The sequence below is a fragment of the Achroia grisella genome, unplaced genomic scaffold, assembly GCF_030625045.1.
Source record: "Achroia grisella isolate CSIRO2021 unplaced genomic scaffold, CSIRO_AGI_Agris_v1 utg874, whole genome shotgun sequence".
In the NCBI taxonomy this organism is placed as follows: Eukaryota; Metazoa; Arthropoda; class Insecta; order Lepidoptera; family Pyralidae; genus Achroia; species Achroia grisella.
In genome coordinates this window covers 2,958,095-2,970,706 of record NW_026713051.1, presented here as the reverse complement: position 1 = coordinate 2,970,706, position 12,612 = coordinate 2,958,095, and the positions used below count along the sequence as shown (strand labels likewise).

General features: G+C 31.2%; 1 protein-coding gene across 2 annotated transcripts in view; it reads right to left on the bottom strand.

Moving 5' to 3' along the window:
- Positions 1-4,214: 4,214 nt before the first annotated feature.
- LOC131852996 (nostrin) overlaps positions 4,215-12,612 on the bottom strand; it is a 70,168-nt gene continuing 61,770 nt past the window's right edge. Inside the window, exons 4-14 of one of the 2 annotated variants that reach the window (XM_059203779.1) lie at positions 10,286-10,429; positions 10,096-10,177; positions 9,883-10,013; positions 9,469-9,663; positions 9,252-9,387; positions 8,585-8,749; positions 7,778-7,930; positions 7,167-7,319; positions 6,356-6,704; positions 5,842-5,997; positions 4,215-4,379 (exon numbers count right to left, since the gene is read on the bottom strand). In XM_059203779.1, coding sequence (XP_059059762.1) covers positions 4,264-4,379; positions 5,842-5,997; positions 6,356-6,704; positions 7,167-7,319; positions 7,778-7,930; positions 8,585-8,749; positions 9,252-9,387; positions 9,469-9,663; positions 9,883-10,013; positions 10,096-10,177; positions 10,286-10,429 — 1,780 coding nt within the window. In that variant the 3' untranslated portion in view covers positions 4,215-4,263. The remainder of the gene's footprint in view (positions 4,380-5,841; positions 5,998-6,355; positions 6,705-7,166; positions 7,320-7,777; positions 7,931-8,584; positions 8,750-9,251; positions 9,388-9,468; positions 9,664-9,882; positions 10,014-10,095; positions 10,178-10,285; positions 10,430-12,612) is intronic. The other variant, XM_059203780.1, reaches the window with a different exon arrangement.

The window sequence follows — 12,612 nt, the reverse complement described above, 5'->3', positions numbered from 1 at the left end:
ACTGTCTCATGTATCTTTAATAAAGCGTTTTTGAACAAAATTAATCATACCCCTATTTGTAAGAAATCATGAGAACAATTCCAGTAAATTACTAAACCCACTATACGTTTGGGTATTTTAACCCAGGTTCGGTTTGCCCTTAAGGCGAAGTGTCTAAGTTACATTTTCTAAGTGAGGAGTTTAATTTGAATAGCAAGTTTAATTAAATCTAGTTTTATACGGTTCTTTTGAAATGCGATCAAGATAATATAGTAATATGGAAATATATAATAGTAGCAGTTTTTTTCGGACTACTCTAATGCTGTTGGCCACATCTGGCCTTTACAGCTTCGCCGGACGATAAGGGGGATTAGCATTGGATTCGTCACTTTAAGCACTTGGGCAATTCACACGGCAAACCGGACCTGTTATGGAACTCGTAAAGACCTCAACTATGATGATATGACGGTTGATTAAATGTTATTATTGTGTAGCCTAAGCTAGTTATTCATTAACGGAATAGCGTCCGGTCCAATGCACAATCACGTGATCATGTATTTCTAAACCTAATTCTAAAAAATGTTTAACGTAAATTGATGTCGTAGTACCTACGTTAAGTAAGGGCATTACTTTTAAGATCTGGTATTAATTTTTATTCACAACTGGTGCTGTATCATAAGCATTATTGTCCGAATTTAGATTCATTTTAAGAAAACGAGTTGATAATTTAAATCTAAATGTGTTACAAAAATAGTTTTTATAATACAAAAAAATATCGCAAAATGATCCCTTGAGCATATTTATTTTAAATTAGACTGCTCACAGTATTACACTACGTCCTCTTCGTTATTAATTTAGTTTACACTATAAATCACAAAATAGAGTAGGTATTTAGACAATATATCCACAGATACGTTATGCTGTATATTAATAACAGTTGATAATAAGCTGAGATTAGTCAAACGTAAAAAAATAACTGCCAGTAGCGAAACACTATTTGGATTCTATTTTCAAATTCAATTTAGATAATGACCCGATATAATATTTCTTCACTCTAACACACCATACCGTTGATATCTTTAAGACATTACTATTCTCTATAATGCTTTTTCTGTAATTATTAAAAATATTACAAATATATTATTACATTCAAGTCGTATGTTATAATAAGAATTAGGTGTATTTAATTTGCTTTATATATTGAATATATGTATACATTTTGACATGTCATGACGTTTTATACAATAGGTTACTGATAAGTTAATGAATACAATTAAATATCTAGCATATATTATTACATATACATATGATGATGACGATATTATGTATAATTGTATTGCCTATCTATTAATATAGAACTTCTGCGTATTCGGTTTATACCTACTAATAAAAAATCAAGAAGTGGAGAGCACTCTGTCAATTGATATATTTATGAGATTAAAGTAAGTACTGTCTACACCCAAACAGTGCTCATTTACTGTTTGTTACTGTATACATATGTTTTATATCTACACAAAAAACATACCAATTGTAAACGCATATCTAAGTATATGCTGAAATTAAGATAGTGGATAGATACTAAAACAACTACTGTTTTTTTAACCATATGTCGAGATATTGTCATCATCTACATCTTTTGTTAATTTCAAACGATATTAGAAACTATTTAATATTTTTAAATTATGATATAAAGTACCCATGTGACATTATAATAGTAATATTTCTTTTATTATCGTCTACCGTTGAAATATTCAATTTAGTGTTAAGTACGAAATATATTCGCAAATTTTAATAACAAAATAATTAAATTTATGTAATAGTTTTTATGAAAGGTTTGACTATAAGCCTTTTCAAAGATGTCGTTCAGAACTTATATTGAAATTGATTGTTTCATTGAAATACAGATTTATCGTAAAGTTGTAGTATTTGCAGTATTGCTAAACAGGGATTGAGCTGTAATTCGGTGTAGTCATACTTTTCAGTGTGTCAAGTGATTGTTGTTTAGACATGTTTTGGATAATAATTTCAGTTTTAAATATCCGATGTAATGAATACAAAATCAGCAGAATTTGCAGTTCTCAATATCATTTGCATGACTCAGCACATAACTCGTACAGCTAGCATCCTAGCTTGATTCTACTTAAAAAGGCCTATATACGGATTCAAAAGGTACAATATTGGAGCAGTTTGGTGGAGTGGAGAGCACACTAGTGATCGATTTTGCAACCAACGTGGTAATCCAGGGCCCCACCAATGTCCCAATATTATACCTATTATTAGTGCTGTGTGTAGGTCCTTTATGCCATTGAACGGCGCACCTAGGGGAACAGAAACATTTTCAGCCGATATTTACAGTTAATCTATTGACATGAATTTGGGATTAATAATGAAATTAAAATAATTATAATATTGATTTAGTATTAGAACTTTGGACGCATGGTCCTTTCTTGCCAACACTCGTAATCTAAGAAGGTTATTTTAATAAAGAATTTGTTGTCATCTCGTCTGTAGTTTCATTTGATATCATTCACTGTAAAAGGTTCTAAAGTAATTATACCAGCATGGATAAATTCTTAAACATTTATTTGTTAAACAACACTTTGGTTTATTGTTATGTTTTTATAATTTACACGTTATTAATTACACTTTTGCAATCAGAAATCTTATTAAGTAACTAACACATTTTAAAACATAATTAATTATAAATATAGTTACTTAAATTAATTTATTTCCTTTTCAACATGTGTGCACATTATTTTACAAAATAATTTACAGACCAGACTCGGTCTCATTAATTATTATTCTTCATATAACTTTTAACTTTAAACAGCCAGTTCAGAGAGATTTATATGTCTAGTATGTCTAGTTTTTGAGCGATAGAAATTATGAAAAATAATATCACTAGGCATAAATTGATATTCGAGTTTTTATGCTGTCCAAATTATTTTTAGAATAAATATCATTACTCTTTCAGAAGTAATAACTAGAGTTCTTATAGAATATAAACAACTTTTTATGAAGAACAAGTGAGCGATACACTAATAAGTAATTATTAAATATATTAAGACTGAATTAAAAAAAATATTTTGTCTTTACTAAAACAAATAATAAGGTTTGTGTCTACAAAAAAATATATATGAATATTCAGTGCGTTTTCATAAGATTAATATAATACATAATTCTTTACTTACTAAGATACAGACTGCTTCTTTAGTTATCTATCTAGATTTGGTATTCTATGCGAATTTGAATATAAGTATGTTTATGCCTACTAAAAATACAGTAGGATTGTATGGTAAACAAAGAAAATTACAAAATAATTAGTCGTTGACTAATTTCATTTAATCCTATCCCAATCAAGAACCCATGTAGACAATCTTATAAAGTTACCATCGTTATAGAAAATGATGTATATTGCTCTTTCTAAGTTAATGTATATATATTTATTTATTATACATAATATCTTGTCCCGTATAAATAATAAATCACAAAAGATTATAATAAAATACTCCTACCTATGTACATAAAATGAGATGTATTCTAGAAATGTCACCAAAAATATAAAAATGTGACTAAAGTTATGTTCCATCACAGTGGATGGTTGTTTTTACTTTGGATTTTAGGCCCCATATTTTCTAGCATCATATTTAAATTATTTCTATCTATAACTATCTCTTCCCTGAATGGTAACCCCAATTTTACACTCAACGGAACCAATAAGAGTTATAATAATAGAAAGAATGTAGAATAAAGTTACATATAAGACAGTAATCCGATCCTGTTGTAGATATTTCAATGTACCTAATAGTTAATCATAATTGTTGCATTTGCAATGCTTAGAAAAAACTTGATGTAGGCACTTGTCCTATCTACTTTTATCATCAATAAGCAGCCATTCCTAGCACGAATTGACAAATTTAACGTTTAATATGAAATATTATCGATGTATCTTCAATATCTACAGCGATATTTGATAGTACTGCCATATAAAGCAAGTAGAAGGTTTCAGAATTATATTCTTCTTTAGTCGTGCACTCTAAGCAGAGTTATCGTAGTTTTCATGATGGTATCAGTGGATTATCTTTGTTAACCTCCTTGGTGACAGCTCCTAGCAATTTTATCACTTTAGAATTACCATACTCAAATTAAGCAACTATATTGCTCGTTTTATTCAAATTGGCATATGTTGAAAATGCCAATTAAGTACCTATACAACACTTAATATAAATGACTGATTGCTTCTCAACGTATTCATAGGTATTATCTAAATATATAACTTAATACTCATATGCATGTAGTGATCTCTTCCACATAAGAGGACGGGAAAATTCCGTAGGAACCATTGAGGTCTCCACTCCACCAGCCATCCTCTTGTTTGTCGTGAATATTTATTATATCTCCTGTGAACAAAGGAATCCAATATTTTTATTAAGATACTTGCTGTGATCTTCAAATTAAAATAATTTTATTCCGTATTGTTCCAATAAATGTAAAAGTCCAGATGGATAACCTGTGTGACAAATTAAAACCGTAATAAAATCTGTGCAGCTTTTTAGGCATGACTATGCAATAGCTATGTATTGAATATTAACGATAATAAATTTAAGATACATATTAGATTAAACATTCAAGACTCTTCGCAGAACAAAGAATCATTACTTTAGAAAAGAACTAGACAACAGTTACTAAATCAATGGACATGTCAATATTGGTCTCGTTATTGTAAAACATATTTTTTTATTTATTTATTACTGTTGCTCCACCCTGTTTACCCCATATCATAAACTGTCCTCATCTCTGATCTCACCTTCTTTGATAAATGGGCTATCAAATAGTAAAATATATTTCAAAATCATTTCAGTATACATTGAAATAATATAATTCGTTGCACAAATTTAACGAAAACAAAAAATTCGCATTGCAGCTGACTCGTTCACAAAAACACAATTTGGTAACAATAAAACAATTAAAAAAGAACATTTTATTTGATATCTATTTCCTGGACTGTAGTCTAGTTACGTTCGTTACGTGCGTTACGTTCTTTGTTCTGTTTTAAGAATGCATAATTACATTGTATATATAGTTTCAGCAAGAAGTTACAGCACAAACAGTCGACATATAATTGTACATAACTATTAATACACTACATTATTAATTTAGTATACGGTTTATGTTAAATACCATTACTTTTTATATAATTTTTACATTTATATAAAGCAATAAAATATACAAATACTCAATCGCAGATACATATTTTATTCTTTAAGAAATTTAATTTAAGAATTATAATTTTGCGATTGATAGCGCTAATGGATTCATTAGGACGCACTGGTACCTTGTAATGTCTATTAGGATTAAGTATAACTTGTACTCGAGACTTAAATTGAGAATGTCATGGCATAGTGGTACTTCCACATGCTTCAACCAAAAGGTCATATATTTTATATATCTACTAGCTGTGCCCGCGACTTCGTCCGAGGATATTTGACCATGATATATTTATTAATCTAATCCAAAAATAACAAAGAAATAAAATTATTGTTCTATTTAAGTTACGTTCCCTATATTATTTTATCCCCTTAAGGGAAAATGTTTTTCAAATTTTGTATGTCATATTTAATCAACAGCCTAACAAATAAGTTTCTAACTTCTAGCTTTAAAAATGACGATACTTCCATACAATTTTTTAACCCTTCACATCCCTTTTTTGCATTAAAAAGTATCAGGGTTTAGACTATCTGTGTACGAAATTTCATTTAAATCCGTTCAATAATTTTGGCGTGAAAGCTAGACAGAGCTACTTTCGCATTTATAATATTAGTAAGAATAGTAATGATTTTGCAATTTGTAAAATAGTCTTACCAGGAGTTAAGGTGAGCTCGTCATTCAACCTTGCCTCGTACGTGTAGAGGGCTCGACATTTTCCTACAGACGGGTTCGGCTCGGGCGCTCCATTAGTTTCATTTTTTATGATGTCAGTCAGATCTGTCGAGCTATCGCTTTGAGATGAGAATTCATCTGGAAATAGAACATTAATACAATCTTCCAAATGTTAATTTTCTACTAAGTCGTCTGTGTGATCACCTAAGTCTTACCTATTTAAGCATCAAGCATCTAAGCAAGTTGCTTTATAAATTATGGTGATACAGGATATGGAGATATGACATTTTAGTCTTTCAGAAGAGTGTGATTCTATAGGTGATATCAAAATCTTTAGACTTACGTGAATATTAAAGAGTAATTATTTGTTTTTGTAAATTATACATAAAAAAATCTAATTGATTTTTTATATACTTTCACTTATTTTGTACGTTATTTATCAGCAATTAATATAGGGTGCCTTGAACTAATTGGGGAAATTAAAATGATTGATTACCAAAATCGCTATCTTGCTGATTAGACAGTCCATCACCAGCGCCTCTTTCACTCCAATCCAGTGGACTTTCCGGAGGAGCGTGTGCTTCAATTGACTGCGATTTTACCAGCGGTGCAGGTATGGTGGGTAGGTCCGGAATCACCGGTGTCACTGGAGCGCTCTTGTTGTCATGATTTCTTCTAAAGGATAAATGTTCTATGCGAAGTTTGCTCGAGGCTCTACTCATGATGGAGTCACGCCTCTCTCGTTCTTCACCATTCCCATTTATACTCTTTGATAATGCCGTGTAATTTGGCTGTAGGTTCTTATTAACTTCACTTTGGTAGTCAGCTTGTAACCACGGTGGAACCTGTAAAGTTAGGAAAAGTTTTAGTTATAGTTTGTGACAGATAATGGGTCTGAAGTAATTGTGGGTAGCCAGTAGTACAACAATATTGCTAATATTTGTATCATTATCAATACATAGGCTGCATTGAATATATAGAATGTTTAGAAAATTTTAGTACGTTTAGTAGCTGCATCGAAATCAGTTTATTAGATACCAATACACATATTATAAAATTTAATCATAAAATAAAGTCATAAATATCGGATATTCTATTAAAAACATCGAATGTTTAAGAATTAAAGTTAAGGTATAGGAGCAAGTAGTAGTGAGACTATTTGATACACCATTATTATGTCTGTCTGATCCTACGTCTGTTTCTGCGTCTATCTTCCAGGTGACAAAATCTTCCGGTACGAAAAGTATAACGTGCTCATGTCTTTTAGCCGACATTGCTAAGAGAGAGAGAAAGGTATATAAACTTACTTTAAGTATACTCTGTTGCAGGCCCTGCTTGTCTCTAACGATCTGTATGTGAGTCGCAAGCGGATGTTTCACGGGTGGTCTGTTGTCTAGCTCACTGAGACTCGTTGAAATTTTGAACCTTACTGCTTCCAAATATGTTAACATAGATCTCACCTGGAATGAGTGTGAACTCTATTAGAGATATTTTTTAATTATTGTTAACTTTTTTACTTTTTTTCCGTGATTATAGGAAATGCAAAAGTCTAATAATCAACTGAATGCTAATATACGAGAGCATCATAAGAAGATGAGTTATATTATAAAACCTATCTTGGATAATTAGCATATAGATTCTATTCTAATAAGTAGGTATTATTTATCATTTTTTCTATTTGTTAGTTTTCTAGTTGCCTCTTTTTACGATACGAGATTTCAAAATACAAATAGTTTGAGGCAATTTTTGGATATCTGAAATATTTATGTTCTTCACCAATATAGGTATAGCTTATAAAATATTTACATTAAAAAATGCGGTCTTCCATAACAATATAATTTCATAATCATCATATTTAAGGTATGTGTTATATATACAATTATTCACTATTTGTATAATGATACGTATTATAACTTACATGGTACAGTTTGTCAGCGACATTCTGCTGTGAATCATCGTTTCCGAACGTAGGCGTTTGTTTTATAGCCATGGAAAGCTTTTCTAGACCTTGTTTGGATTTTCTTTCGCGGTCTATATCCTGTTTCACTAGCTGTAGTATCTTCATTAACGCCTGAAAATAGATATGTTTATATGACAATGATATTATACTTTTCTTCGTAACCATATAATCCGTGTCTATTTACTCATAAACCAACCTTTAATTTATTTCTACTGGATGTGAACTGATATAACTAACCACTATCTTTTAATAAACTAAAATCACTATTAAAATGTAGGGGTTGGTGATCAAAGGGTTAAAATTTAGGATTATATGTATTTTTAATGCTACATTATAAAAATATATAATAAAATAAAATGTTGTCCAAAAAATGTTAGGAGTGGACAACCCTTATTACTTAGGTGTATGAAAAATAGATAGTAGCCGATTCTCAGACCTACTGAATATGCATATAAAATTTCAGAAAAATGGTCTAGCCATTTCAGAGAATTTAAGTATAAGATTACGAATACATATTAATTCTGTAAAGTACTTGTAGTTAATAATAATAATAATAATCTCAGGACAACTCACACAGCGCCATCTAGTCCTAAGTTAAGCTAGCTAAAGCTTGTGTTACGGATACTAGATAACGGATACAAGTACATAGATATTTTTTTTATTAAATACATACATATCGTACATAGAAAACACCCAGACCGATACAAGACCGCTAGACCACCGAGGTCGTCAAAGTTAAACATAGTATATAGAATAAGTAGGTACCTGTTTACGTCTTTCTCTGTTCATCGCAAGAGTGGTATGTTCGCAGTAGAAGTCTGGGAGTAGCTGTTCACTCGCGCCCGCAGGAGCGGATCGCACTCCTCTAACCACTCGCATATCCACGTTGGAGTTTGCATTTGTAATTGGATTAATTAGGGCGTTTGTTGCCTACAAACACATATAATATCTAATAAATAATAATAATAATCATCGATATTTGTTTCAATTAAAAACTAATACAACTGCTGATCAAATTACAGAGACACAAAACGGCCTATAGCTCAGTCATATAGCGCAATTTCATGGTATCAACTGTTCACCATATTGATAAGAAAGAAATAATGCCTCAAGTTCTTCATATTAAGCGAAATTAAAGATGAAACATTTTAATTTTGCTTAATATGCTTATTTACCTAAATGTCTCCATTAAATATTTTAAGTAAGCATCGGTACAGTCAACATTAATATATCATTAATGTTGACTGTAAAGTATTTAAGCTCCACATCTCTCTTACCTCAATATTATAAATAAGATATAATGCAAGGAAATTGGGATTTACATTTGAACTTCAGTTTTATAAATGAGGTATGCCTTCTGGATCTTTGTAAAACAAAAACAATTTGTGACACAAATTTTTTTGTAGTAATAATGAGTATACAAAATACTTACATCAGCTAATTGTGGAGGGACTGCCGCTGTTAATTTTAAATAACAATCCGCGAATATTTTCAACTGGGCTAATCTCTCTTCCTCAAGAGATTCTAGCATTCCGGCGCCCTTTACCACACTCGATTCCCATTCTAACCTGTGTTAAATAGAATCATTGTAATTCGTTCAACATTATCTTCATCGATTAAAGTTATATTCATATGATATAGATTATTACCTGGAGCGTTCTGCATGAACGCAAACATTATAGTACTCCACTTCAGTCTTTTTAACAGCGTCTTCTGTTTTTCTCTTTTTCACTTGTAATTTTGCAGCATCTTTTTCACTCGTTGAGTTGGTGAGCCGCTCTGCCCTTGCTGCGCTGAGGATGGAATGTGGAATGTGTCCCACGCTTGAACTGCGTGATATTCTGCTGTGAATAAAGAAATACAGGAGCTGGTAACTAACACTCAGAGCCCCTAAATATGATAAAACAATCGCATTGGCTATAGAATTCGCTAGATATTGTCGCTTAGCAACGAAGGATCCTTCAAGTAAATTTTGACTCAATTAATATCCTGTAAGTTTATTATTTATGTCAAAGTAGATGTACGGATATTAATTTCATCAAATTTATCGCAAATTAGCAGACCTCATATCCAGTGTAGCATCCTGTAACTTTTCATTTTCCCTTGCCGCAGCGTGAGATTGCTTCTTAGATTTGGCTTCTACTGTTCTCCATTCTGTAAGGGCTCGCGTAGTTTTATCCACATTACCTTCGATCTGTGAATATTTTTTATATATAAGTAACTAGATAAGTCTCTAAACATATTTGAAAACATTTATAGTTGCTTATAACGCATACCTTTTTCCTAAGTTTTAATTGGTTATCGGTGATACATTTCATTGGTTTTACAAGTTCTTCTGCCATAGAATTTGAGTAATTCCTGAAACAAGTTTATTTTGTAGTTACTTCGCATTTATATAATGAGAATTCGGGAAGCATTAAACTTTCTAAATGATAACTGAACGAGTGTTCATTAGGTAATAGTTACCTGTGAATTTCCGATTGTTTCTCCATTTCCAAAGCGACATGCTTCCACGCTTCGGCGCATGACCCGACGCTCTCTTTGCAAGCCTTGCTTAGTTTTGTTCCAAGTTTCGCTAAACATTTCGAATAGTAATTTTCTGCTTCAACCCTGCGAAAAAATTGAACAGTTTAACATTTTAAGTGGATGCAATTTCGTAAGCGCCGTGCGGAAGGAAACATAAGTGCTGTGTCGCAATGGTTTGTTTTTATGTCTACGTGATTATCTGTGTTGTTGTGTAAACCGATATAATGCTGTCTCGGCCAATGGGAGGTGATAAATTTATATCGCGCGGTTTATTTGTGTCTCTTGGCCCACTTGGCGGTAACGGCTGCGCTGCGAGACATACTATTTTTGAATATGTGGCCATTGCCTTGCCCTTACTTTGAAGATTAGTAGGTACATTTCAAAAGTAATCTTGTTTTGATATACACAGAAATTACATCCGATCATAAACAATGATTGTGATCAACGTTGGTGTATACCAGCTGTAAAATATAATTGTATCTCTGATTTCGTGATGAAGGCGCATAACATAGGTATAAAATAAACGTACCTATAGATATGAGATTAAGTGCAATTTTTATTTTTTATATCTGATTAAAAATAATGTATATATTTTAGAAAAGCTTTTATATGTATGTGTTGTTATTAATTAACATTCACAATTCATCTTCTTACCATAAAAGATAATAAATATGTAGGTACAAATCAGTTAAGATAGACAGTTTCAATTCCTAAAAGTATTGAATTATTTCATATTTGTATGAAAGTATGAAATGATTTCCAACCAACTGCTGACAAGCGGATGTGCTCAATTCAACGATATCTTTTTGTGTGTACTTTCAAGTCATATACTACATTATTAGATTTTGAGTTATGCTCAAAAAGGAATTGCTGCTATTGTATACGACTTTTCGTATAAAAACTTATAGTTTGCTATCGAATTGTTTCTGAAGTTTATCTATATAGGTTGAGCGAAGTGTGGCGCGCAGGTGTGTAGAACAAATTCATGTCACATGATAAATTTTCTTTACTAGTTTTCGTGAAATGAAGAATAAACAGTTTGTTCATGAGTAATACCTACTTCATTGTTTTATCGGCCGACATAGAAAGTAATATGGAGAAATGTCGATAGCTTATCTATAACGCGCACGACTGAGCCGGACCCGAAGATCACTCATAACCGCTCATTTGAGCATAAAATGCAGTGAAGCGGAACTATTTAACCATTTGTTATTACAAAAATTAGTGAAATAATCGAATCTATAGAATATGTAGCGATATTTATACTGTAAATGTTTATATATATATATATCTATATTACCTATTATAACAGGCACATAGGTACGTGCGTAGAAATTTGCGCTTATCGTGCATTTTTTAAGATTTATTAGGTACATATGTAACTAGAACGTTAGGACAGAAAAAAAAAAATAAGTAGTTATCACACTAAATTCAATTTAACCAATTAATGACTGAATTGCATTATTAAAATTATTTTGTTAACTTTGTTAAATACCTTATTTATTTTTTTCCCGCCATTGGTGAGAGATAAGATAATTATATTATATTATCCACTGATCGAAAAATAAATAATATTTATTTTCCTTTATTTAATCCTTACCACCTTGTAATACTGTCTATAGGTATTAGAATGGATCCACCTACATCACATGTAGACTACCGTCGTGCTATGATACGATACACGATACGTGCGATATGAAAACAAGGTAAACAAAAATAGTCATAAACGAATAAGCATTTTGATATTCCAAAAGGAAATGACGGGAAGTCTATATATATCCATCAAACTGTCTGACTGACATAATCATCTTATATATAGTTTACCTATTCCATATACACCCTACTGACTATCCAGAAACGTGAAATTGCATATAGAGATGTACATTTTTATTTAATATTCTACGGAACGAGATAATGTATGGTGCATGTTCAGCTGTTAGATTTAATTCTAGTCTTTGTAATATTCAAGTATATAAAAACGCGTATAAAAAAATATATAAAAAATTATCAGTTACGAACTAGGTAATCAGGAAATTTTCATAAATACATAGCAATATGCATAAAATTTCACACAGATATTCCCATGGGATTAGTAGGCAACATGTTTCATGCAGGTAATTGTTAAGTGTTTTTCTGGTAATAATAACGGATAATACATATCTACTGCATTGATCCATAAAATATAATTTATAGCAAGTTGAACAACTAAATGTATATATTAAAAACATATGTACATTATCATCAAGTATGGTCAGCGTTACACACGT